This window comes from Ptychodera flava, chromosome 5 (assembly GCF_041260155.1).
Source record: "Ptychodera flava strain L36383 chromosome 5, AS_Pfla_20210202, whole genome shotgun sequence".
Lineage (NCBI taxonomy): Eukaryota > Metazoa > Hemichordata > Enteropneusta > Ptychoderidae > Ptychodera > Ptychodera flava.
Genome location: NC_091932.1, coordinates 6,437,558 through 6,464,575, shown reverse-complemented (window position 1 = coordinate 6,464,575; position 27,018 = coordinate 6,437,558). Strand labels below are relative to the sequence as shown.

Below are 27,018 nucleotides of genomic sequence, written 5' to 3'. Positions count from 1 at the left end.
ACAACCATGACTGACTTCATCGGCGATACAGGCACGCCAGCCCGGCGCTACCCTGCCTGCGTACGATGCTGTGTGTCGGGGCCGTACAACGCCGGGAACTCACAACATCGTACACAGGGCTACAGGCACGCGGGTCAGTTGCTACTTGTCTGAGTCCCCGAAGAACGGTTTTATGTTTGAGTGATTCGTCCTGACTGCAGACGGTGTGCGACGGGACCGCATTGGGGTTCTTCATTAGCTCTGCATGGCATAGCCCTGCGTACAGGTCTGTGTGTTCCCGGCGTAACACACAGACCTGTACGCAGGGCTATGCATGGCAGGGCTGTGTGTTACCGGCGTTATACAGTCTCCCATCACATAACACCGGTAACACACAGCCAATGTGTGTGATATTCATCTTTTCTAAGAGGAGAAGCCAGATTCGTAATTTATAGAAACTGAAACTGAATCGAGCCCGCCAGATTTGACCACAGTCGCGGACTGGTTTTGACTTTCACGTGTGGTTTGCGGGGTCAAAAACGTGAAAGTCAACACAGTCGCTTGGTGGGCTATTCAGCTCTGGGACTATTCGCCCTATAGACGAGTGTACAGAAGCGAGAAACAACTACTCATATCTCATACCTTCGCATACTAAAGATACAGTTTGGAAATTAGGTGATTTAATATTGAAAGAAACCAATTCATATAATTATTTAGGCGTGACTATCACAAGATCATTAAAAGATCATAAACATTTTAATATGATTTACAAAAAAGGAATGAAATTGATTGCATACTGTAAATCACTCATTAATCCCCATAATAGTTTTAACCGTTTTCAATATGGTGATGTTCTATGGACCAATATTGTTTTACCATCAATCAGCTATGGAAGCAGTGTATGGTTGTTAAAAAGTAAGGAAGACATTAGGAAATTGAGGAGTTTACACATCGTCGTACACCACGCCCTCTTCGGCGAGTCTTATCACCCAACGCCGAATTTTTGCGTAGGTCAACGGAGCGGAAATTATTGCTCTGGCCTGCGAGAATGAGTTTACAATACCAATTTGGAAAATTTCTGTTTAAAGAAAATAAAAACGTTGCCAGCTCTGCAATTTTAGGTGATCTGGGCTGGATGGATATTCACAATTTGCTTGATAGATCACGTGTAAATTACCTAGATAGATTACAAAAAATGGACAATGATAGATGGACCAAAGTAGTCTTTATTGCTCTCAATAAATCATATCAAAGTAATGCTAAGTTGGTATGGAATTGGCCAAAGTATGTACATGATACTCTCATTGACAATGGATTAGATCATCTCTATCAATCAGACCCTCCAATGAATGCAAGATGGCTGACTAGTTTCAGAACAATCAATAACCATAATGTTTTGGTTTCGTTCAAACAAACCATTGAGAATATGAAATCCTTGCAACACTATTCCTGGATTAAAAAAGATAATACACGAGAAAATTATGTGAATGATCCTCAAGATCATCATGGTGTTTCTTTATTTTTTAAAATTAGAACAAACTCTATCGACCTTGAAGGATATAAACTCAACTGGGCAAATTATAAAGGTAATGGAAAATGTAAACTTTGTTGTGATGAAATAAAAGACACTTACCACTTTCTTTTTACATGTAATTACTTCACTGATAAGAGAAATTCTTTTTACCTGCATTTAAATGAGGTGTTTTCAGAATTTGGTAACAGCACTGTTATAAATAAGTTCCACTCTGGATGGGAGCTTGAATTTTAGGTTCAATATTTTATTTAGCAATACCTTGTGGGAGATAAACCACAGCTTGGGAGAAAATGTCTCAAAATTGACCAAGACATACATAAAAACTCTCTGGAATATGAGGATTACTGCCCTTAAAGACTCATACTGCCCTTAAAGACTCGACATTGATTTGTGTTTAAAGATGGACTCTTTTTCCTTTGCGTCTTCTTGTTTGTGTGTGTTTGTTTTGTACTTAATGACACTGCTTTTTCTGCAGTTTTTGCTTTTTAAACCGTTTCAAAGGTAATTGAATAAATAAATAAATAAATAAACTCCTCGCTTCTGTACACTCGTCTATGGGGCGAATAGTCCCAGAGCTGAATAGCCCATGGGCGACTGTGAAGTCAACCAGCCCGTAAAAGGCATATCCCGTCCGAAAACACTGCATCTGTGGACCCACAACTCCTGTATTGAACCACGCTCGACTGTGGTCAAATCTGGCGGGCCAGGTTCAGTTTCAGTCGAAGACTCTATCAATTACGAATCTGGCTTATAGAAAAGATGACTATCACACAACATAACATTAACAACACAGCAACTGATGAAGGAATAGCTCTGCATGGCAGGGCTGTGTGTTACTGGCGTTATGTGGTGGGAGGCCGTATAACGCCGGTAACACACAGCCCATGCGGAGCTAATGAAGGAACCCAATGCGGTCCATCCCGTCGCACAACGTCTGCAGTCAGGACGAATCACTCAAACACAAAACCGTTCTTCGAGGACTCAGACAAGTGGCAACTGTTGAACTGACTCGTTTGCGTGCCCGTGCCCATAGCCCTGCGTACGATGCTGTGTGTTCCCGGCGTTATACGGCCCCAACACACAGCATCGTACGCAGGCAGGGTAGGGCCGGGCTAGCTGCAGTTACAGTACGGCAAACCGTCCGACCCAAATACCCAGGTAAAACCTCGAGGTACTGTACTGCAGCTAGGGCCGGGCTAGCGTGCCTGTATCGCCGATGAAGTCAGTCATGGTTGTCTCGGAGACTCTGGGTCATCAAACTTGGGTGTTGCATGGTGGGATACTTAAATTTCCGCCGCCGTTAAAATAAAGTTTTGCTCGTCGGAAAAATGTTTTACTCTTCCCAAAAATATGTTTACTCTCGCTAGAAAGAGTTTGCTATGCATTATAGGTAATTGCGCCCTCACATGAAATATTTCTCCTCTCAGAAATAAATTTCGCTCTGAAGAAAAGTAAGTTTGACGTTTTCTTCCTTCCTTTTTCGTTCTTTCTCAGTTCAGATTTACCAAATTCTTAAACCACACTCATATGTAGAAAATATGTCTTGAAAGAATTAGTTTTGTTGTCTTCAGAAAATAATTTCTCGCCATTGAGAAAAAAGTTTTATTCTCTGTATTTCAATTTGCTGCTCTGAGAAATTCTTTTTTCCATAAAGAAATTAATTTTACTCTTGGAAATATAAAACTTTTCTTTAAGAATTTAAGTATTCTGCTCTAAAGACATAAGGTTATGTCATTTAAGTAACTCAGTTCGCGCTTAGCAAAAATCTTCAACTCTTGCTGTGAACAATTTTTACTTCTTTTCGAATAAAAAACGCTTTTGAGAAACAAATATTTTGTTCAAAGTTAAAGATATTTTTTAAAAGTTAAAGTGTTTTTGTTAAAAGTTTTTAAAAACAGTTTACCCCAAAAATAAAGTTTCCCCGTTCAGAAATAAAAGTTTGCTGTGGAGAAATAAAATTTCTTACAAATATTAAATATATTGCCCAGAAATATGAGTTTATGTTCAAAAGTAATAAATTTCCATGACGTGTAGGTGAGTTTGTTATCTTGAAAAATTTTTACTTTTGTTTTACAAACTAAAAAAAAATTTTGAGAAACATATTTTGTTTATGGTTAAAACTAAAACTACTTTCGAGAAGTTAAAGTTAAGATAATGTTAAGATAAAGTTGCCCGTACAAAATTAAAAGTTTGCGGTGGAGAAATAAAATCTCTTACAAATATTAAAGATATTGTCAAGAAAAATTAGAGTTTATATTCAAAAGTAGTAGAGTTCCGTGGCGTGTAGGGGCCACCGTACCATGCACTGTGACTTGTAGTCACTGAATCACTATAGTCCTTGGACAGGTCATTGAAGCAGACATATATGTGGGTTCACCTGTGCGTTGCAAAATGTATTATTAATACAAAGGTGGGAAATCATTGTTCTCAGCATTCATATCTGATTGATTCCATGGTCATTTTTACACTTATTTTATCATCCAATCAAACTTGCCCTTATTTTATGCTTGTACAAAACTCAAAGCAGTAAAATTCATGCATTGTTTACTTTTCATTGGAAAATGTAGCATTCATTGGATTTGTACAGCTTCCTATGTAAACATAAAAACTGCAGAAAACCGCAAAAAATCAGTTTCAAGTCCTTCAATATTTCTCTACTGTTAGCATGATTCTAAATCTGCCGTAAATATTTGTATTGCAATTGTGTGGGGTCAAACCACAGATTGACTATGAATAAAGTTTAGATGACACAATATTTATCATGATGAAAATATCAAAGAGTTACTTAACGTTGTCGTATCTGTCTGCATTCACCATATTCTCATTCGTCTTTGTAAAAACACAATTTGTAATTTAAGTAAATATTCATTTCTTTCTTTCTTCCATATTTCACAATTACAGTCAAAGCTGCGGGCTTAAATATTCGTCATCGTATATGCTTGTGAATCGCTGCTGCTTCCTCTTCTTACCAAAACAAAATTTAACCCTTTCACCGCCATGGTTTGGTCCAAACCCATTGTTATCAATGGTAAGCATGGACCTGTTTACAGGGAATTGGGGTGAACAGGTTAAAGTGTTGATGGTAAATTAGGCTTGTTTGAGCCTGGTAATCGGTGTGGTTGTTCGTTAAGTAGTCTGATCACCATTAAATCGTTGGTGGTGGAAGTAAGCAGACGTTAGGAAAAGCATAATATTGTTTACTTCAATAACATGCAATGGAAGTGAAACCGTGTAATTTTGTGCACAATGGATTACATCATTGAAGCAGTAAAATTGCTCATGTCGTGAACTAGACGAGCAACGATAATATGGTTAACATGTAAACACGTGCCTCTACCACCTTTTCCTCTCGGTCACTTTGTCCCCAATACACATGTCTCCCAGATTTTCCACGCTTTTGAGAATTGAGAAAATATTACTAATATATTACTAATAACGGGCTGCATGAATTTTTCTGACATCACATCTGTCACCTTATTAATAAACACCAGTATTTGGCTGAGTCATTCTTATTGTAAATGCAGACAGTTTCCATGTATACATGACATGTGTGATACTGCCATTTCAGTAGGGTAGTTCAGGAGGACATGGCGAATAGACTTTTGCTATCAAAGAAATTAATAGATGACAGATAGACCACACCTGACTGTTTATGCCCGATGTCGTATATCCCTCATCTCTGTACTCGGACTACCGAAAATGACTCATTTAAATGACCTAGATTATTTGATTTGAATTGTAGGTACAATGAGGAATACTTTTTATGTGATAGGGAGAAGCTACATCCTCAAAAATTAAAATTAGGCGTCTTTATGTCAAGTGAGAACTGAACACAACTAATATGCCATTCAGGTATCTTAATTGACCTCATGCTCACAACAATAAATCACAGACATAGATGCACAGTGAAAGTAAAAGAGTACAAAACAGTAAAAGGTAGGATGCAGGGAAAAAAAGGCGCAGTAAAATATAATAATAATAATAATATAATGGGTTCTTATATAGCACACATATCGTTCCACAAGTTCATGTGCTCAAGGCGCTTTACAATTATTATTACCCCTGTCACTGGACCTAATATGATACCACTCAACTCCCTGGGAAGCCAACAACGACTCACATGTGCAGCCAATCAGCGCAGCAGAGCTAAACGCACACAGTACAAACACTGTCCTACCAGGTACCCATCACTCCTGGGTGGGGAGGAGCGATGAGGAGTAAAGTGCCTTGCTCAAGGATCCTGTGATCGTGCGTCCACTGCTCGAGCCATTGGGCCATGATGACTTCATACACGTAAACTTCGTCGTGGTTGAAGTTTTGATGACTACACTTGTTATCGATACGACAGCCGTTGACATGTAATGATTACTGGGATGTAAAATACTTTAGATTGTATGCCACCTAGCAGGTGATACCACTCTTCGTCAACGAGTAAAATGAGAAGATGCAGACAGGCGCCCTCTATTCGTTGATTTTCAACGGAAGACTGACTGCTACGTGTAATTTTGTGCGGCGGAAGCTCATTCATTTTTCCTCCTAAGGGACTGGTCAGTTTCTTCGGCCTGGGGGTGGGGCGGTCGATTCATGGGGGGGGGGTCACCCTGTTTTTGACTTTGGTGATAAGGGGGTCACCATGTTTTTGAAATGCCCAATAGGGGGGGTCAGTGTGTTTTTGAATTTCGACACAGGCTCATCATTGCCTAAAATGCATCGTGTTAGCCACAAATTTCATCCAGTTGCATTTTTCGGCGCGCCCTTCGTGCGCGTTACTTTAATAATCAGACACATTTTTCAGCACGCCCAACTTTAACATATCAGGCATACATATATGAGAGATATATGTATGTTCAATATTTTTCAGCGTGCTCTTCGAGCGCATTACTTTAATATATCAGACAGTTTTCAGCACACCCTTCCTGTGCATTACTTTAATATACAAGACATATATATCAGAGATATCAGGATGTTTCACATTTTTCTCCGCGCCCTTCGGGCGCCATACTTTAATAAATCACAGATATATGCCAGGGATATCTTGATGTTTGCTAAGTGAAAGTGTACTATTATGAAATCTGCATTTCATATGAAAAGCATGACAAATTCCTGATACTTTTCTGTTCTCTCTATGAGAATTCAGTATGAGAAAGCAACATGCACAAATATAAATGTTACAAGAAAAGGTCACCTCAGACTCTGCACACATCAGATTTGGCTAAAATGCCTCTCTATGGTTCCTCAGGAGATTTAATTGGATGGCTGGCAAGTCTTAACAACCATCAAAGTTTTTGATTTACTGCTTTTTTCCTATTTGATATTAATAATTGACATCCATTTCTGTACAACAGTTCAGGACATCTAGTTAAGCATAGAAAGTGTGAAATACATCACAGCTCATTCAAAATGTACTGTATTCAAACTTTAAGATTGACAATTTGAAATTCCTATCTTACAACTGACATGCCAACAATTTCATTAAAACACAGAATGACTTAAAATATAAATGTATGTAAAATATAACATATATATATATATATATATATATATATATATATATATATATGTATATATATTTACATATCTCTCTCTCTCTCTCTCTCTCTCTCTCTCTCTCTCTCTCTCTCTCTCTCTCTCTCTCTCTCTCTATATATTATATATATATATATATATATATATATATATATATATATATTACAGTATTATATTATTACATATTACAGTTGTCGCGTGCGGGGGGTCACCCTGTTTTCAAAATTTGGAACAGGGGGGTCACCCTGTTTTCAAAATTTGGAATAGAGGGGTCAGCCACTTTTTGACATCGGCAAAAAATAATCCACCGCCCCCCCCCCCCCCGGCCGAAGAAACTGACCAGTCCCTAATATCACGTCACGTCACGTCAGAAACCTTGAGTATTCCATGTTTTGCCTAACAGATCTATACCGAGGTTTACTATTCGTTTGCGTCATTCTTTTATATTGAATGTGTGCTTAGCTCTCATACATCAAACTATCATCTTCAAGTATTGCTTCTTCTTAGAGTGTGGAGTTCGAAATGTTGACCTGTTGCATCTTTTGTCCCTTTCTCTTCGTCTGAATTCTGTCCTTACAATAATAGAATTCCGTTGCTCTGGAAACGAATGTCCCCTTACTCACATGTAAAAATGTGACCCAATGCGCAACGCAGGAAGGAATCCGTGCGTCCAGATTCACAGAATATGAATATCTTGTATTGTGAGCTCACTAAAACACCTTTCAATAGTAATTACAAGATTTGTCATTTCTTATGTTCACTAGGTATTTGGTTACTACAGTGAAATATAGTTCATTTCGACTGATTACACACACACACATAGACACACACACAACACCCACGTACAAACACTCACAGGCATACACACACTAAATTGTTCTGCTTCCGTCACTGCTGACCTATATTCCATATCTTTGAGATATACCATATGAATGCAGATATACTAAATGCACAATTTTTTTGTATTATCATGCGTGTTATCACTACGCCTGCGCAACAAGGCGCTTGTTTGTTTCGTTAGCCATAGTATAAATGTCAAGATGCAGCGGCTAGCCTATCAAATCCTTCCCTCTGTGACCTAGGTCAAGCATGTTAAAGGCTGGGTGAAAACATAGGATATAAGTTCCAGTACAAGACTGCGTTCTACGTCTACTATTTTCCCAGTTCTGAGAGAATTAAGTCAGCGGTACAGACTACGAAGAATGGGGAGCTGGAGCAGTAAGCTGACGAAAGGGGAACTTGACGATTATGAGGTAGAATCGCCTACCATTTGTTAGTGAATCGTAGAGGTAGACACACCATTTAATCTACAAAGAACGAGAAAGCGGAAGTTGAGAATCCAAATTTTCGAAGATTTAATCGTGACATAACCCTCCGAGACAGTCGTAAAACTCATTTCCAATTTCACAGACGAAACGAGTTTCTTTGTTCCATTGCGCTTTGCAGTCTGTTTACAACCCGCAGATATATGTCATTCGGGCATTCAGCCATGATACAAACCAGTGCACGTAGACTATTTTTATTGTAAACGGTAGGTGGGGCATGGCATAGTTTGTAATGACGTCTACTATAGGTTTGCTATTCTTATACACGACTCTGTAGCTTTGTAAAGACATGTTAATGGAACAGTGATTGCCACGTGATGCCTTCTCTGTCTTCGAGTTTGTCAAGAGTGTCGGTTACACTTTACACTGTACCCGCATGAGCATCTAAGACTTATTCGACCTTTACGATGAAACATTCAAAACGTTTTCTCTCTAAAAATAGCATTTGTGTTGTTTTTTGTGTCCCGAATGAAAGTTGACACAGCAATGACCCATGTGGAACGATCGATTTCACATATCAGCGCAGAGAGCCATCGTGTTTTTCAGGGAGTGTGTGTTACGCACCTTTAAAAATTAACAAATTATGGTTAGAGAAAATTCACTCATTTAGATTGTTAAGTCTCTCGTTTTCCAGGCGTTGTTTGTATGTGTCAAATTCATGCCCACTTTCTTTTTTTCTACCATAGGCGAACTATCACAAATTGTGTCTCCGGACGTTAGTATCTCAGTAACATAGTACCTCGAGCCCTCTTCGTGCAAATGGAATATTCCTCATAAATGTACACGGATACTATATAATCGAGAATTCCTGTCATCATATTTCAATTTTGTTCTGTCATTTGTGATTATAATAGAGTTCTAGTGTTTGCGCATGGGTCATAAATAGCTGTCGGTAGCTTAGGGACCGTCTGAGTTTGTCGCAGGATTTCAAAAAGCAAAATTCGTTAGGTCGTTTAGAGGGGATTTAAGCTCATTTCAATCCATAAACTTCACTTTCGCACGAGATCAGATTTTTTTAAAAGAGAAGCAGCAAACTACTGTTAGACCAGAGCTAACTTTACTCTGTATCACAGTCCCTAAATGTGCCTGTACCGATGGCTTTATTTGTCACCGACAGACATCCTGAAACATAACATAAACCTCGATTGCACGGCATATTGTACTGTTAACTATAAAAATTGTGTGACTTCCTATCGTCTGCTTGCTTTCATCCCGCGCCATAGCATTAGTCACAGTGTCTGTTTCAGAAACGCAGATTGCGAGGCAGGACGTTGGCGTTTATGCGACAATGTGCGAGGGCCCCTTACAACATCAGGAGGTGGTGACGCCGTCTGTCACGCTACCTATCAAAGGTGATATGACCTAAGCGTGACAGTTCTAGGATCTGTTCACAACCAAACGCGTAAAGAAACATTTTCAAGATATTGAACAGTTCTCAAGCCATTTTACCAGTCATATTCAGCATGTTGAAATATGCTGTGAGCGTGGACACCTTCAGTCCCGCTTACAGATAAAAAAGCTATAAATTAATATCTGCCAAAAATAATCGCCAATAACGGATGTTAAGGGAAATATTTATTATAATAAGCTATTTTCATGATTCTTCTTCGAAACAGTTTCTCCATCATCATACGCCATAAAAACGACACATTTTTGCGGCTCTGATAGCCGAATTCTTTCGAAGTACAAAATGCAAAACTTTATGCTATATGCCAAATGTATTAGAAGTCACATTTGCCTTATAGTATTTGTCAGGTTTATGTAGTATGCTTTTAGGGTCTTAAAGTGCGATTGATAGCCGTCAAAGTATGTCTAGTCTGTGTAAAATGTGGTGAGCGTCTGGACTGGTTCACTGCGTTACAGTGTGCACGTTTCAGCATCATAGCACTGAATAATTGCAAAATGACTGTTTTATTCAGATGACTGTTTTTGTTCAACAGGGAAACAATCTCTCTCTAACAAGAAGACCTTCCCTAGACAGTAAGGTGTTTGGAATGTGTTTTTCTTGATTAATTTCCTTTATTTATGCTTTTATCTCTCTACAGGAGTTGACGTATTTATCGAAAGCAGAAATTTTACAGTACGTATACCATACATCTACCGTTGTTTTGCGATAGCTTTTCATTCGTGCTCCACTAGATTTGTCTGTTATTGTAGACTTATTTTACTCATAACATAAGGAAGCCTTTTCAAGCCTCAATTTGCGTGATACATGAAGATATTTTCAAAGCAGGGGCGAAACTTCAATCAGAGCAATTTTGCCAAAGTCCTTCATCATGAAGTAGCAGCGATCGATCGACGACAAGTCACTTGTTTGATCCATCCATTTTAGGAACACGAATTCAAAAGCAGCGCTAGATTTGATTTCGGTTTGGAAATCAATGTACTCTAATTTCATAAGCTGAGTGGAATTTCTATATTTGTCCGACAAAGTATTTTGATTCCCGCCAAAATTAACATTAAACTTATTTCTCGGGTTTGTCTCGACATACCATACTTAATTTTGCCGTGTAACCAGACTGAAAATATAAACAGCGCTTTGATCTTATCTTAAGTTGAACTCACGGTAGTAAACTTCCTGCAATGAAGAAATAACGATTAGTAACCACTCAACGTAGTAGTATGCATTGTTCTACAAAATTAAAAATGGGCAATGACGTCACATTTACACAACTTGAAGACATGTTTCGTCTCGTTTTAGTGTATTTGACAGATTTTCTGAATTGGATCCCGAGACAGTCGAGAACAACAGAAAGGCAATTTTGTCGATGGATACGATTTTAAAACTGCCTGAATTGCAGGTAAGCATCCTTATCGATGGGTCATGCAGTGCGGTCCGTCCAATACATCGATTAGCATTTCCACTGATGATCATTGTAGGTGCGTTCATAAGAATGAATTGAGTAGATTTACACACTAACCAAGACAGATTGATGAATAGACAGACAGACTAACAGACAGACTAGCATGAATTGATTTCAGGTAAATAGGTAGATGCAGGGACATACAGATAGACCGATTGAAAAACACGGGGAGGGGATTTGCGTATTTTGATTGACAGGTATGTCTGAGAGTGATTGAGTGGACGGTTGGTATAGCTACTTTGATGCAGGTAAACTATCTGTATTTCCTTGTCTTACAGTGCAACCCTTTCAAGGACAGAATTTGTAAAGTATTTTCCACCCAAGGGGATGGTGGAATGAATTTTGAAGATTTTCTCGATATGATTTCTGTATTTAGTGACAGCGCCCCCATGCAGGTGAAGATAGAGTATGCATTCCGAATTTATGGTGAGTTTTTCTCTCCCACGCTTCTCTTCAAATTTATCACTTGCTGTTTCACAGTTGCCGCAATTCTAAGTGTTTTTGTTTTTAAATCACCTTCAAACAGTAAAATTTTGATTACAAAGACAATTTTCACCTTGAGTATGAGTCAAAACTAGACACTTGTTTCGTGTTTTTGAGAGACATGCGACTATTTTGAGTGCAGATGAATCCTAAAAATGCAAATAAGGTTATGCATCCAAGTATTTTACTAGTAAATGCAATGAGTTCCTACGGACAGTGAAAACAAGACAAGGAATCAGAATGCATGGGTGACCTGTCAATGCTTAAGGGTACATTTTGTACAACTAATGAATTCAGAAGTCTCTTATTTATCAAAGTATTAGAATAGTGTTTTGATGGTGGGAAAAGGTACCTGGGCTTTCACCATTGACAAATTCGCTGTCTAAGCTACTTTTATAAGGTGTTGCACTCCTATTGTACTCCTTGATGTTCACACGAAGGATGATGATAGATTTGATGTTTCTGAAGGTCCAAGTATGCACGAAATCTCAAGAGCAAATCCTACCTGACCGACTTTGATGTTCCCTGTTCTCAAAATAATCCTACCTGACCGACTTTGATGTTCCTTGTTCTCAAAATCGGCACTGGTCATGTAATAGCTATGCTATGTCATCAAACAATGTATCACCGAAAGTATTCTACATGTGTGACGTTGATGTTAAATGTTAATCTGGTCGCTGTTTTGTTTGTAGATTTCAACGAGGATGACCTGGTTGATGAATCTGATATCAGAGAAATGGTTAGAAGGATAACAGCGTCGAGTGAAGAGAATGAACAACGACTCACAGAAAATGAAATGAAGCTTCTTATCGACAATGTAAGACATGAACGGTGGCGTAATTGTCTTTCAAATACTTTACGTGTATATTGTACACATATATGCAACTTTAAAACACGAAAGAGCGCAGTGTTTTTGATAACATTTTGATGCAGTATGAGTGGAGGACATATATAGCAAATTTGATAAGATTGATTCAATCTTCTCAAGCTGAATATTTTTCTATTTAACCAACTTCCAGTTCTGACATTATCAAATCCAAGTTTGTTGCCATGCCACTCAGCGTACAAAATCCTAAACTGGGAAATATAGTCACAAATTTTTGAAATTAAAAATTTCAATTTCAGATATTTTCAGAGACAGATTTAGACGACGACAGAAAGCTGACGTTTGCAGAATTTTCACATGTCATTTCCAGGTCACCAGACTTTATGAGGTAAGACTTCATTATTCCCTCGTTTGATCACATGTTGCTTTAATAACGTAGTGTTCAGACAGTAAGGTATACCGTCCTTTACTTATTGTGAAACTCTAAAACAAAACTACATGTATTATCTTCTATTATCTCTGCCTCAGTCTCGATGCATCCTGGACGATTTCAACTACGGAATGCGAACTGTACAATTTTCTTTTAAAGGGGAGGGGTTCAAAAAGTCTACATTTTTGTAACAAAATCTAAATTTTCCACCAATTGATTGGTCAAAAGAAGATGTTAAGTATTATCATGATATGGGACTCGCAATGATATCTGTGTACGTAAGGTCAAAAGTCATCCTAGAACAAAAGTCAAATGTTTATATTAATTTTATCAACAAGTCCACATTTTGCTGAAAAGATATAATCCTTCCTATGGCAGAGTGGTTGTGAGTACCATTATGCTGAGCTGATTGTTTAAATTCGATATAAAGTAGTAGTTTTGGTGGCGACCTTTTAAAACCAACTCAGGGCGTTTATTTATAGCGCAGTGATCATGTGTAGCTTTTCTGATAGACAAAGATTACATCCTAAAACTGAACAGTGTGATGTTTCGAATTGAGCCGAATCAAAACATTCCAATGAAATTTGGACATCAAAAATATCAAACGATTGACAAGAAAATGTGCTTTACAATCTGTCAAGCAAGGATGCATATTTGAATACATGTAAACCATTGATTGACCATATCATTTCTGTCTCTCTAGGTCGTTCCGAATCAAACTTTAGCAGTCAGCGCAATTGGCGTGTTCGTGGAAGCGCTTGGGATTGATCAACGCCCTCATACGGTATGTGAGTGGCCATGCCTGATACACTGGCAGGCTGAGGATGATGACAACTACTTATTTTGCCGTTCAGTGGAGGATGAAGTGTTATCGGATACAGAGTTGGAAAGAGCGTCGATTGCATAAAACAGATAATGACAAAGATCATGACAAAATGGTGGATATGTGATTTATGAATCACTTACTGTTATGGCTTTACTATCTCAAAGCTGCTTGCCAAAGGGGGCTTTGTATTGAAGGGGTTTTGGTTAAATTTACATGACACTCAGCAAAGTTTGTTTCGTAACAGTTATATATAGCGACATGGAAAGTGCATTACCTGTGATTACTCTTTTAAAGCAGTAAATGCATACTGGTATTCACATTTAGACACAGCATTTTTTGCAACATTTTGTTCTGCATGTATCACGCTTCAAACTTAAAACGCTTCAACCTGTCCGGCTCTGTCACGGTCACATGACAGTCCCTCTGATTATTTGTTTTTTATGCATAATCTTTGAGGAAAGTAGTCACGTGCTTGAGAAAAGTAATATATATATATATATATATATATATATATATATATATATATATATATATATATATATATCGAAGTATACAGATGTCCTCGTGGCAATTTACAGTGCTCGATGCTAAAGTAGAGCGTTATAAGTAATAACACAAAATTACTTCAAGTACAAAGTAATGATATCTGTTACTTAAGTTTCATGCATCCTGCAATCATCAGACAGAAGTGATTGCAAGATGCATGAAACTTAAGTAACAGATATAATTACTTTGTACTAAAGTAATTTTGTGTTATTATATATATACATATACATACATACATACATATATATATATATATTATATATATATATATATATATATATGACAAGTCTGCTGACGTGATATCTGTATATACCATTTATGTACACATACCATTAGATCGGTTAACGTTGTCGGTCTTCAAGAAATATCATCCACATTATCACAAGGGAAAATATGCATACACGCTAAACGTACAAACATGAAGGAAATTTGCAGCAATGGTTCCATTGATATTTACGATTCAGCACGTTGTAAATCAACAAAAACAAATAGCGTTTTACAAACGACAATGTTCAAACTGAAAGTTCAAGAAAACTTGATGTATGGTATCGTCATGGCACTACCAGCACTACGCTGTGGTTACTAATGCGATTTTATGACACAAGCATGGAATTATTCAGTAATCAAAGTCAAAGGTTTCCTCTTCAAAGTATAAACAAGGTGCTTAAGAATTTTACTATTTATACTAATGTCATGTAAATATTCATGTTAATAAAATTTAATATTACTCATCATTTGCATACCACGTGTCACGTGTTTAAGTTTCTTTAGCTTGACTGACAGATAACTATATGACACTGAAAATTCGGTCCATGGTAAAGGACGCTTGATAATTAAACCACGCCAATGTTAAACGAAAGTTATCGCGTATATTAGGGAGGGTGTTAATCTGTCGATGTCATCGTGCCTAGAATTGTTGTGACTGCATACCCCAATTATGATGCCAGGGGAGTGTGTGTAATTTAAGTGTCATTCGGAGTTTGTTAACCGTCAGTCGCTAGTTTATTGAACTCCAAGCAACCTATTTTTTTCTCATTTTATCATGTTTCGGGGAAGTTAAAATCACGATCGAACTCGAATATTTGCAATGTAATTTTGTTTTAATTGGCGGGGGGGGGGGGTAAGGTCAAATGAAACGAATTTGGTTTGATACGGTCTCTGTTTATATTTAACAATGTAGATAGTGTGCCAATGCTAATGACGAGTATATATATATATATATATATATATATATATATATATATATACATATATATATATACATATATATATCGACCAATAAAGAGTGGAAAACTGATGAGTACAAAGCGTCAAGGAAATGCTATAGTGGCGATGGTTTGTCCTATGAAAGTGGTTATCATTCAAAAAGTTGAAGTTGTAAGCATATGATTATATTAGTTGTCTATCAGTGCAATGTACATGTTGAGAAGACGTGCTTTAATATGCTCAAAATAAAGTGACGGGCCTTTAATGGAGGGGGTCGTCGGATTGCTCTCAAACTATTTCTGGGACCTATATGACCAATGTAAACACTGTATCCAAAGTGAGTTGCCTATTGATGAAAGGTAAAACATATTTTAGGGTCTAGGGTCATTCTGTATATCGTAAAATTTAAATGTTACAGCTATGTTGACGTGATGCTACTAGATATCATGCATGACATACATTGTAAACAAGAAAGTCGAAAAAACTTAGTTCTGACGACCCTTCCCTTCAAAATGGTCTGTATAGTATAGTTTTGTCTGCTTTAGCGTCTTGATACGAATGTGGCAAAACTTTGATGTGATTTTTTTTGTATGTCTTGTTAGAGTGCTGTTTTTGCACCGTATCTTTAGCAACGGTGATCGGCGAACAGTGATTTAGCCTAGTAATTCGATGCAGATTTATATGTTACAAATAGTATGGCATGTAGATTTGTTGCTTCTCCAATGTAAGTTTTCGATTTTGATATATGTATGGCTGGTCTGTCAGAGTTTGTAAAGTTCATTCACTGCGAGCACATGGTCATAAGGCATTATTAGTCATAATTAAAGTGTAAAACTGAAACAACTTTATGATTTATGAATATTGTTGATGAAAATCGAATATTTCTGTCATTATTGGATACTCACTAAAGTACCCAACTGCATTGGATGATGACATGTATTATGCCAAATTCACAGTTGTAGTACATTCAGATATAGAGTCTATAGTTATAGCTGTAGCATTTCACAGTATATACTAGTTAGGGAGCTCCTTTAACGGCCTGCAGTCGAAGAAATATGAGGGGGTCACTCAAAAAAATTGAAAACTTCAAAGAGGGTTGCTCAAAATCTGGAGAGGAAGAATGGGGTTTAATACTCAATTTTTTGTACCAAATAAATTGAAACACCTCTCAGATTGCACCATTGCACACATCAATTTCTTAAAATTTCGATGCGAGAGGGAAACACCCTCCTCTCGTGCTATCCCCTTTGGGTGTTCTAACAGTTTTACTAGTAAAAGACAAATTTGAAAACACCTCTCAGATTGCACCAGACTGCACCATTGCACACACGAATTTCTCAAATTTTTCACAGGATCAAAGATAATGCTGAAGTGTTGTGAATTCATCCTTTATCACAGAAACATATTTTACTGTAATAGACTTATATTTTAATTGACTTCAGTTCAATAGCCATTTTTTGCATTTAACCATACCATATTCAGGCTTTTCATTAGAGGGTCAAATATTTTCCATTCCTGCATATTCTTTGGTCTTCAATCTCTGGAAAATTGAGAACTGTTCTTTACAAAATGTATTGTCATTGTTTGGTTGTTGAATATTGTGACTCAAACATTGATCATGCAAACAATGTAATAAAAATATCAGTGTTCAATGTCATTTTCAAATGGTTTTACCGAGTGATAAATAAATTGAAACACCTGTCAGAATGCACCATTACCGTCGGACATCAATGTCTCAAAATTTTCGATAACCTCATCCTAGATCCCAGATTTCGAGTGCAACACACGATCATAACCTAAATCACATACTAGACTTTCAAGACTTTGTTCGAATCAAACTGTTGCTGTAAAAATACGGTCCCCTCTATAGACGAACTGTGTGTAAAACCAAACAAAGTAGAGTGCCCCCCCCCCCCCAGTCTATGATAAAACCACAGTCCCTCCACACACTGTGGCGGGACTGTGGTAACATTAACCATGGAGGGTAGTCTCTCTTTCTACCTCCATGCATTAACAAACACAAATCGAAAGGTGATGATGATAAAAACAGTACTGACATATTGTCTATCCAATCGAAGTGCACTTTAATTCACCAATAGATGATGACACTTTGACCAATGTCACGACCCAACTTCTTTATTTACTGTTGTTTACGGCATGACGTCAAGCCGTTATGGAGGAATCCTTTGATATGCAAATTACAATTGACAGCCTCGATTTGGCATTTTGCCTGAAACCTTATTCCACGTAACACTGCACTGTGAGTTAGAACAGTTGATCTACTTTAGAAGTGTACATACCGGAGAAGTGCCCTAAAAATGGGTAATACGAATACACAGTTTACAGAAGCTGAACTTGAAGATTATCAGGTATGATTCCTCATCCCCATATTTCTGATTAAGGGCAATGTGGAGGGCAAGAATCTGAACAGGTGGTTTAATATGTGTCTTTCTCTCAAGTCTTATGCAATTGCGTGACTGATTATATTGACGCGATCAAGCCTCTCCGTTCCGTCGTAATTTCGTGAAAAATCTGGTGACCATTCAGGGGTTGACTTGTGCAGCGGTAGCGATGTCGCCTTGTCGGTCAGATATCGAACGCAACTGCTCTACTATCACTTAGAAAGTGCCAAGTTCGTGTGGACCGACCGCCGATGATGGTCGACTGTCCACTGCTCAAGTAGTCCAATATGGCGGCCATCATAACATAACAAGGAAGTGTCACTCATTATTTGGAAATTGCAGTACCGGATCCGCTTCGCTTCTCTTCTATTGAAAAATAGAGACATCCAGGATACGCTACTTTACGTCATGTTGCTTAAGATAAATTTCCAAAAAATGTAGGACTCTGAGAACGTTTCCAGTGCCTCCCTTTCTGATGGTGACTATATTTGTGCGTTGTAAATTACAGCCTGCCCTGCTCAAGAATTTGCCGCGACGAAGCCCTATATGTTCAGTACCACTCGTCCACCCCAGTCGTATTATGTTTTGCAACCATTCGTATCAATTGCTAAGCTGTACCTCCACCAGCAGCTTAAATCGCAATATTGTATTTTATTTTTTGTGTCAGATCATTTATATGAAAAATAATGCACTTCTCCAAATACAACAATATTCAAATATGGTTTAGTATGGCGGTACAGGCGAGATCTTGGTTGTACCTCCATTGATGAAGAACTTCACGTTTATTCTGAGAATGTAGCCCGTTCAGAGAGATCTTATCAACGAATAAGTACTTGTCAATCTGTAGAATCTGTCAAAATGGGCTTCGTGTATACCACATAGATTAATAATAATATTAACAACTCTCCTTTTCTTACAGGAACTGACGTACTTCACAAAGAAAGAAATTTTGCAGTAAGTATATCTAAAGATACATTTAAATTAAATTTAAATATTCATTCAAAGTCTGAAATATTAATGTTTAACAGAAAGATTTCAACTGTATGTTTTTCTATTCAAAACATTTTATACCGAATTATCACACAAGCTAGCTAATGTTGGGCTACCTGAAGTACTTGTATTATACTTAGTTGGAAGCTCCATTGTAGAAAGGGGAAGGTATTTACATGTACTTGTAAACAAATTTAGGATTCTGTAAAACTGGACAAAAATCTTAGAAAAGTGTTGTTGTGCTTAGTGAAGAAATACGGACTAAAGGCATCAAAATGAACAGAAATTCATAAGACTAAAGAGTATACTTGTTGTATGTGTGATCCATCATCTATTGTGGTGTTATTTCCACCTGATATGCCAAATCACCAACACAACTCAGTATTTGTGTGATATCAGAGCACCTATTGAATCCTTGCATTACAGTATTGTCATGTCGTGATTGTAATCAGCTTGCTGCAGGATTCCACTTATAATTTTGAGTTGTGCCATACGTGTAGCTCATATGGGCCCAGCACTGTGCATTTCATTTTGCTGTAATTTCATTTTGTGATCATCACTTTTGGATTAACAAAATGAGCTTAATTTACTCAATGCGTATGATTGTGTAGCAAGTATTTTTTCTCAGTTTTGAGCTAAGTAATAAAAGTGCTGTCCCTAAAAATTATTGTATTGATGTCAATCTTTCAGAGTCTTAAGTATGAATAACCTTGGTGGATTAACTCAATTAAATAAGAAGAATAATGATCTAATTAAATAGTTTAAAGTACTGTACTTGGCAAAACATTCTTTCATGTCAATCACCAATGTAACTTATGTTCATAATTTTTCTATTTCAGTGTGTTCAAACGTTTTCACTTACTGGACCCTGATGCTGTTAGACTGGACAAAAATGTCAGGCTGCCCTTGAGTAAAATATTGGAGCTTCAAGAATTGAAGGTAATCATTTTGACAAGTGTGAAGTTTTTGTTCACTCATCGAGGCTGTGATGGTTGACATGAAGCATACAAATTGATTGTCTCACAAAAGTTTGAAGTTTGTAGAGATGGTTCAGTGTAATACATTTTGTCTGTTATGAGATTGTAACTCATATTTATGGAGACCTACATTTAACCAGGTTTTTTTGCAAGTATTACTTTAAACCTGTTTTCTGAGTAAAAAACATTTACACATTTCCAAATTTAGCAGTATCTCAAAATAATAATGCTATCACAAGAAAGCTATTAGGTGTATTAGAACCTGTGCATGTCGGAAAATTTTGTTTCAGACCACTGTCACCCTCTACACTGTGAAAATCATCAAAACTCACTTGGAAAAAGTGATGTGAAGTTGTGACGTTGATGTTTAAACAACTCATGCCTAAATTCCTGTACATACATTGTAGGGGCCTCCTCATAAATTACCAGAAAGTCAGGCTTGAGAGGATTGAACCCATGGCATTTTGTGTTAGTTGATGTGTGTGTTGGTCATACTGTCAAAGAGACTGGACAGTGGCCTGCTTATATAATGTAATATGTCCGTTGCTATGGTGAATTTCTTCAAACATTGCATTCTGTAGTAATTTGTACACAAGGGATGGAAGGTACACAGCTGTGAAACACATACTTACAAACACTTTGCTTTCACAGGTAAACCCATTCAAGGACAGAATATGTCAAGTATTTTCATCGTCTGGTGATGGTGATCTTACATTTGAAGATTTCCTTGACATGATGTCTGTGTTCAGTGACAATGCACCGAAGACGGTCAAAGCAGAGTATGCTTTTAGAATCTATGGTAAGTAAGATTTTAGTCTTGTTGAATTTAGTGTAAGTCGTAAAGGGACAAAGTCAGCCATTTTTCATGAATTTTGTTTGATACGAGATACTACTTATATTGTTTGACATGTTGAAAGATAATGAATGAATGGGTGATCATGCATATATTCGACCCCGGTTTTAGACACAATAAATGAAACCATTGCGAGAATGAATTAATGGTCATGACCATTAATTCATTCTCACGATGGTTTTGTTTGTCTAAAACTGAGGTTGAATATATGCTTGGTCACCCATTCATTTATTATCTTTCAACATGTCAAACAGTATAAGTAGTATATCGTATCAAAAATATTTCATGAAAAATGGCCGACTTTGTCCCTTTAAGTCTTTTAAAATCTCTGGTAAGTAAGATGTTAGTCTTGTCAAATTCAGTGTGAGTAAGTAGTGTCTTTTAGAATCTGTGATAACTTTGACTTTAGTTTATTTTAGAATCTATGATAATTAGACTTAGAATCTATGGTAAGTTGGATGCTGGACATACACATGGAATTTACTTTAGTAATAATACTGATTGAAAAGTGTCTATCTATGTGTTGATATCATAAATTGTACTGTTTATGTGTATTTGACATGTTGCAAATTTCATAGTTGTTCTGTTTTGTTTTTTCATGTTGACAGATTTCAATGAAGATGATTTCATTGACAGTGCTGATCTGAGAGAGGTTGTAAACAGACTTACTGGAGATCAGCAGCTTACTGATGAAGACATGCAACAACTGATAGACAATGTGAGTACAAATGCCCACTCAAACATTTCTACTCTCAACCCTACTTTGCTGTAGAAAATAAAGCAATTCTTGAAAGTTCCGCTGAATATTTTTTTGTCATATATGACAAATATTACATTTTGTTCTGACAGTTTATGTGTTACTAAAGTAGATGTCCTCAACAATGTTGTAATGTGTAATCGATGTGTAACCATTCATGTTTGCAAAATATGGTGAATAAAAGTAGCAAGGTATACAATAATGACTGAAGGATTTTAGTTTATGAATGCCCTCATGTGATTTGCTGTTTCAGTAAACATATCTGTTTGTGATTACACAGTGATATAAAACCATCAGTCTCATGTTATCGTAAGGTATCAAAGCCTACCACCACTTCAAGCTTTACAATCATGCTAGCTACAACATTATACATACATAGTTACAGTCTCACAAAGGAGCTGTATCACATTTTTGTCATGTGTAATGTACATCTACTCCGCTGAATTCTTTGGAAATGTTTCTGTGTTACAGATCTTTGAAGAGGCTGATCTCGATGATGATGACTCACTGTCCTTTGCTGAGTTTGAACATGTCATTTCCAAAGCTCCAGATTTTATCAAGTAAGTATATGTGCTAATAATAGCTAATGCACATTATGTGTTACTATGGGATGACTGATGTACATCATGTGTTACTTAAGCAATAAACTCGGTTTTGACCAGTTCACTTCATATATGCACTTGCTATCGCTCTTGCATATATGGAGTGAACTGGTCAAAATCTCGTGGTATACCGTCACTGGGTGTGATTTATTGCTATTATATCATAACAGTATATTGAAATTCTGGCGTGGAACATCAAAAACAGATTTTTGCTCACGCCCGCCATGGTATATTGCCAATATACCACGGTTCTTTTCACGTCATGAGCAATCAGTTTGCTGTATTTGCGCCATCAATATACCGGTATGATATAATATGGGATAACTGATAGTAATGTTGTGTAGCTGATGCACATGTGTTAATACGGGATAGCTGATGCACATCATGTGTTACTATGGGATAGCTGATAATACATGTATGGGATAGCTGACGTTATTACATGTATGGGATAGCTGATGTTAATACATGTATGGGATAGCTGATACACATCATATGTTACTATGGGATAGCTGATGTTAATACGTGTATGGGATAGCTGATGTCAATACATGTATGGGATAGCTGATACACATCATGTGTTACTATGGGAAAGCTGATGTACATCATGTGTTAATGTATGCATACATGGACACATTAAAAAACTTTACCAATTATAGTACAGTTCTGTAAGGCAATGAAGAATAATTAGATTGTTCCTCAGAATAACTGCTACTACACTATCCAATTTGGCCATTTATTGAAAATTTGAAAATGTTATACGTCACCTTGAAGACTATAAAAAAGACTGTACTGCAATTGTTTTACTTTTAGGACATTTTTGTTTTGCATGTATTTACAGTTTTTTGTTTTCTTCTTGAATCACGTGGAAATGCTCAGAATTAGTTCTGTCAACATTGCCTGTGTATGTGGTGGCTCTTTTATCATGGACAGTTTGTAAAATCTAGACTTCAAATCATCAGTACTAATGTAACTACATGTAGTAGGAGATATTGCTGGTTCATAAAAAAAGATGATGTAGTATTGTTCTGGTATTCACATGAAATCATCCATGTAATACTTCTATAATGTTTCCTCACTCATCAGAACTTGAAGGTCATCACTATTCCTCTAATGCTATTTTTTTCTCACTCTGTTTTCAGTTCATTCAGGTTCAGATTGTAAAAAGTCTCATGGAATAGTACCAATCCAAGTGCTAACCGTTCCATAGGTACACACCCAATGCATTCACCACAGTTTTCAATTTGATTCCAACCAAGGCAATGTCAACATTAGACAACTGAAGAATTCCAGGAAACACAGATGGAAAGATTTTGTAAAAGGTATCTCCAGTATAGTCCAATCAATAGGTCCAAGTCATGTACATCAATAGGTCCAAGTCATGTACAATCAGTGTGTTTGGTAGCTATATTTTCAGTCTCATCAGAATGGATATATTTATCTCATGTTGTCATACACCCACCAGATGTATAAGCTCTTCTGTTTTCTATCCCAGTACTATACGTATTAACCCTTTGCACCCTGACCCCCTGGTGACCTATGACATCATGCAGACATTTTTTGTCCAAGCCGGGTTCAAAGGGTTAATAGACTTATGTTTTTGTTTAAGACCACTACTAGCATTGTATCAGTTTTCTTTCAGCCCTGATGTGTGTCTTATGATGAAAAATACAGAAAATACTTGTTGAAATTTTGATAGCGTAATGTTCCATCCATGCAAGCTTTAAGATATCCAGATATTTTCTGACAGCTGTATGACTTGTCAGTGGAAATCGACCTCAAAGCTTCAGGCAACTTTTCACAGTTTTTTCAATATTTTTATTCCATGTATCGACTACAGTTTCTCTGTCTATGCGGTGCAGCATTTTGAAATTCCCAGTATTTAGTTTGCGCCGTGTGTCAGTGTGTGACATGCATTGATGGTTTTGTTGACAACTGAATGTAAAGCCAGACTTTGATTATCAATAATATCTTACAGTACAATGTCAGGGTACAGATATAAAATCAATGTTGACAAATTGAGTACTGGATATTTTAATATTCCCATGGAAATACAATTGAAAGCTGTAGCTGACACATGCAACAAAGCCCTGAAAAAAGTTACAGTTAGTGTGTCCTTAGGAAACTCTAAGAAAATTAGCGTGATAGAATCTATGTTGCAGTGACATCTCTTTCAACCCTTGAATTGTATTTCAGTAAATCTTGTTGTTGTAATTCTTTACACATTGCTTTACACATTCCATATTTTATGCAGCCTTTGATTGCATCTTACTGAAGTGTTGTTGAAATTAACAAGACGGAGGAGTACAAATATCTCTTTCTAATGCAAGGGTATGTGTCTGTCAGAAAACATGTTTATCTTTCATTAAAGGGGAAGTTCACCAAGGATGATTTTTACATATGTGCTAGCTTTGTGGTCACTTACCCCGGAAAAGCTATTTTCGCCATTTATAACTTGCACGATTTTTACAAAAACCGATAGAAATAGTACAGGAAGTTGCCCGTGTAATTTGAATCATGGGAAAAAAGCGCCAAGCTTGGAGCTTGCATCATGTGATATAGAAGGCACCATTTTCCCATGGGTATGGCATTGTCCACTCACTCATGCTTAAACTAGACTGTGCGTATTTACATAACTTTTGTTTATACTGAGTATCCTTGCATAAACGGTGAATCATTTATAATAAACTGTCCACTGTCAGATTTTGTGTTGCTGTTTACTACTGTGTTACTGTGAGTGGACAATGTGGGGGCCATACCCATCCGAAGATGGTTCCTTCCATATCACATGATGCAAGCTCCAAGCTTGGGGCTTTTTTCCCATGATTCAAATTACATGGGCAACTTCCAGTACTATTTTTATCATTTTCGTAGAAAATCGGGCGAGTTATAAATGGTGAAAATAGCTTTTCTGTGGTAAATGACCACAGAGCTACCACATATGTAAAAATCATCCTTGGTGAACTTCCCCTTTAAGGTATTTACAAGGACATGGACAAAAATTTGTACATAGAGATGTATTTTATGATATTTATTACTTTTGTATGATTGACAATAATGGCTTTAATGTTACCTTTCCATGAGTATAGTCTGTTTTGTCATGTGAAGATCAGAGTCTGAAAATGGCACTATAAACATATGTAATAATACATGCACACATTCATTCACACATGGATGTACTACATACATACACACAAACACACACACATACGTATATACATACAAAGACACAGAGACATACATACATACACTCACAGAGATTTTACATCTATGTACATGTACATACATAGATGCAGGAAATACATGAAATTCATACTTCTTGTAAATGATTTTATAATTATCTGTAGATTTTTAAGTTTACATATTATTTCTTATAATTGTACAGTAGAGCAAGGGGTGTGTTATAATTTTTACCAGTATTGGATAGTAGTAATGAATGAGGAATAATTTGATAGGTTTTTTGCATTGAACATCATGATATACTCATGAGTACAAATCTGAAGCTAATGGCAAACTGGTATGTAGGCAGTAAATGCTGTGTACGTGTAAATCTGTGAAAACAAAAAGTCTTTTGCATTATTCCTGTGAGGGCGCACTTTAGCAGTATTTAGCATGCACTTACAAATACACATTCATCAAGCTGTCATCACTGTGTGAACTCTAGGTTTGTTACATATTTTAATAGCAAAATCATCCCAGAATATTTCAGCGGCCATTAAACTACAGATGATAGGCAAACTATACCTCCCCTTAGAAATGTTGTTCTCATGGCAGATGTTACAGAAATTTGGATTCCAAAGTGGTAAATTGACCAAATTCTGTCTCAAGTTTCGTAATCTCATTACCTGAACTACATGGTCTGTCTTTCGGACAAATCTTTTTCGATATATGACAATTTGCCACAATGGAAACATTCAGATTAGTGCCTTATGCTGTGAGATCCATGGTATGAAGAGTCAAAGTTCAACAGACATCCATGACACTGTTTATGCTGTGTAAATGCAAGAAGGAAGGATGAGAAACATGAGTAGTTGTGTAGTACACTGGAATGTTTGCCAGCATCATACTTTTACTTTAAAATCTTTCATTTTTTAACTCTTGTGCATTTACATCTTTACATTCATGACTGCGTTTGGTGACCAGAGTTGTAATTACTCTCTCATTTCAAATAAAGTTTAGAAGAATCAGCAATTCAGTTTGTGTATTCTTTCAGATATTGATAATTTTACATTCCCGAATATCCCTATTTACGGTGTACCCTCTTCATTTAGGATTCGCACACAAACCAGTGAAAGTGGCAAAAATTTACTTATAAGTGCATTTACGGCTGTCGTCAAAACACTCTGCTTCATCGACTTCTAAATGATAATCCCTTCACCATATGTGCATTTCAACAACAGCTGCTAATTGTTACCCAAGTATGTTAAAACTGTAACCATGGTTTCGTTGAAATCAAAGGCTAGGTTGAATGTGATGCCATCAAATCTTACAGGAAATGATGTCAGATTAGTTCCCTTGACATTTTTATTGTGATCTTCTGGCACTTTGTACAGGGCAAGTGACATTGGGCATTGTAATTATCAAAAATCTTTGACCACGTGGCAGCTGCAAGAGCAAGTATGGATTAAAAAACTTGCTCTAGTGTCGGTGTCTGTACTTGAATCCCATGATTTATTTTCATAAGCCGCCGTCATTTGAAGGCTGTGTAGTCAATGGACAGCTACCTGTGATTATCTGATGGGATTTATAGACTTATTGCAGTATGTGAGTATGGGTGACTGCCCTACAGAGTTTATATACATTTTTGATTTAGTCCTATATAAACTTAAAGCACGAAAGATTAGTATGCAACAAATTGAGCACACTGGTTTCAAATTATAAACATTACACACGTA

General features: G+C 36.9%; 2 protein-coding genes across 2 annotated transcripts; both read left to right on the top strand.

The window, feature by feature from the left end:
• Nucleotides 1-8,106: 8,106 nt before the first annotated feature.
• Nucleotides 8,107-15,076, top strand: LOC139132855 (calcium and integrin-binding protein 1-like). The gene is made up of 7 exons (XM_070699172.1): nt 8,107-8,292; nt 10,410-10,444; nt 11,066-11,165; nt 11,507-11,654; nt 12,404-12,528; nt 12,837-12,925; nt 13,671-15,076. The coding sequence occupies exons 1-7, from the start codon at nt 8,242-8,244 to the stop codon at nt 13,690-13,692; spliced, it is 570 nt and encodes a 189-aa protein (XP_070555273.1). The 5' UTR covers nt 8,107-8,241; the 3' UTR covers nt 13,693-15,076.
• Nucleotides 15,077-17,755: 2,679 nt separating this feature from the next.
• Nucleotides 17,756-26,314, top strand: LOC139132854 (calcium and integrin-binding family member 2-like). Its single transcript, XM_070699171.1, has 7 exons — nt 17,756-17,914; nt 18,867-18,901; nt 19,777-19,876; nt 20,566-20,713; nt 21,376-21,485; nt 21,996-22,084; nt 23,266-26,314. Exons 1-7 carry the CDS (start codon nt 17,864-17,866, stop codon nt 23,285-23,287), a joined length of 555 nt encoding a protein of 184 aa, XP_070555272.1. The 5' UTR covers nt 17,756-17,863; the 3' UTR covers nt 23,288-26,314.
• Nucleotides 26,315-27,018: the final 704 nt, after the last annotated feature.

Excerpts from the sequence above, each read along its gene's own strand:
- LOC139132855 (XM_070699172.1), top strand. The coding sequence starts at position 8,242 with ATGGGGAGCTGGAGCAGTAAGCTGACGAAAGGGGAACTTGACGATTAT. Across the intron at positions 8,293-10,409 it reads GGGAACTTGACGATTATGAG|GAGTTGACGTATTTATCGAA; the intron begins GTAGAATCGCCT and ends ATCTCTCTACAG. Across the intron at positions 12,926-13,670 it reads AGGTCACCAGACTTTATGAG|GTCGTTCCGAATCAAACTTT; the intron begins GTAAGACTTCAT and ends CTGTCTCTCTAG.
- LOC139132854 (XM_070699171.1), top strand. The coding sequence starts at position 17,864 with ATGGGTAATACGAATACACAGTTTACAGAAGCTGAACTTGAAGATTAT. Across the intron at positions 19,877-20,565 it reads TGGAGCTTCAAGAATTGAAG|GTAAACCCATTCAAGGACAG; the intron begins GTAATCATTTTG and ends TTGCTTTCACAG. Across the intron at positions 20,714-21,375 it reads GTATGCTTTTAGAATCTATG|ATTTCAATGAAGATGATTTC; the intron begins GTAAGTAAGATT and ends TCATGTTGACAG.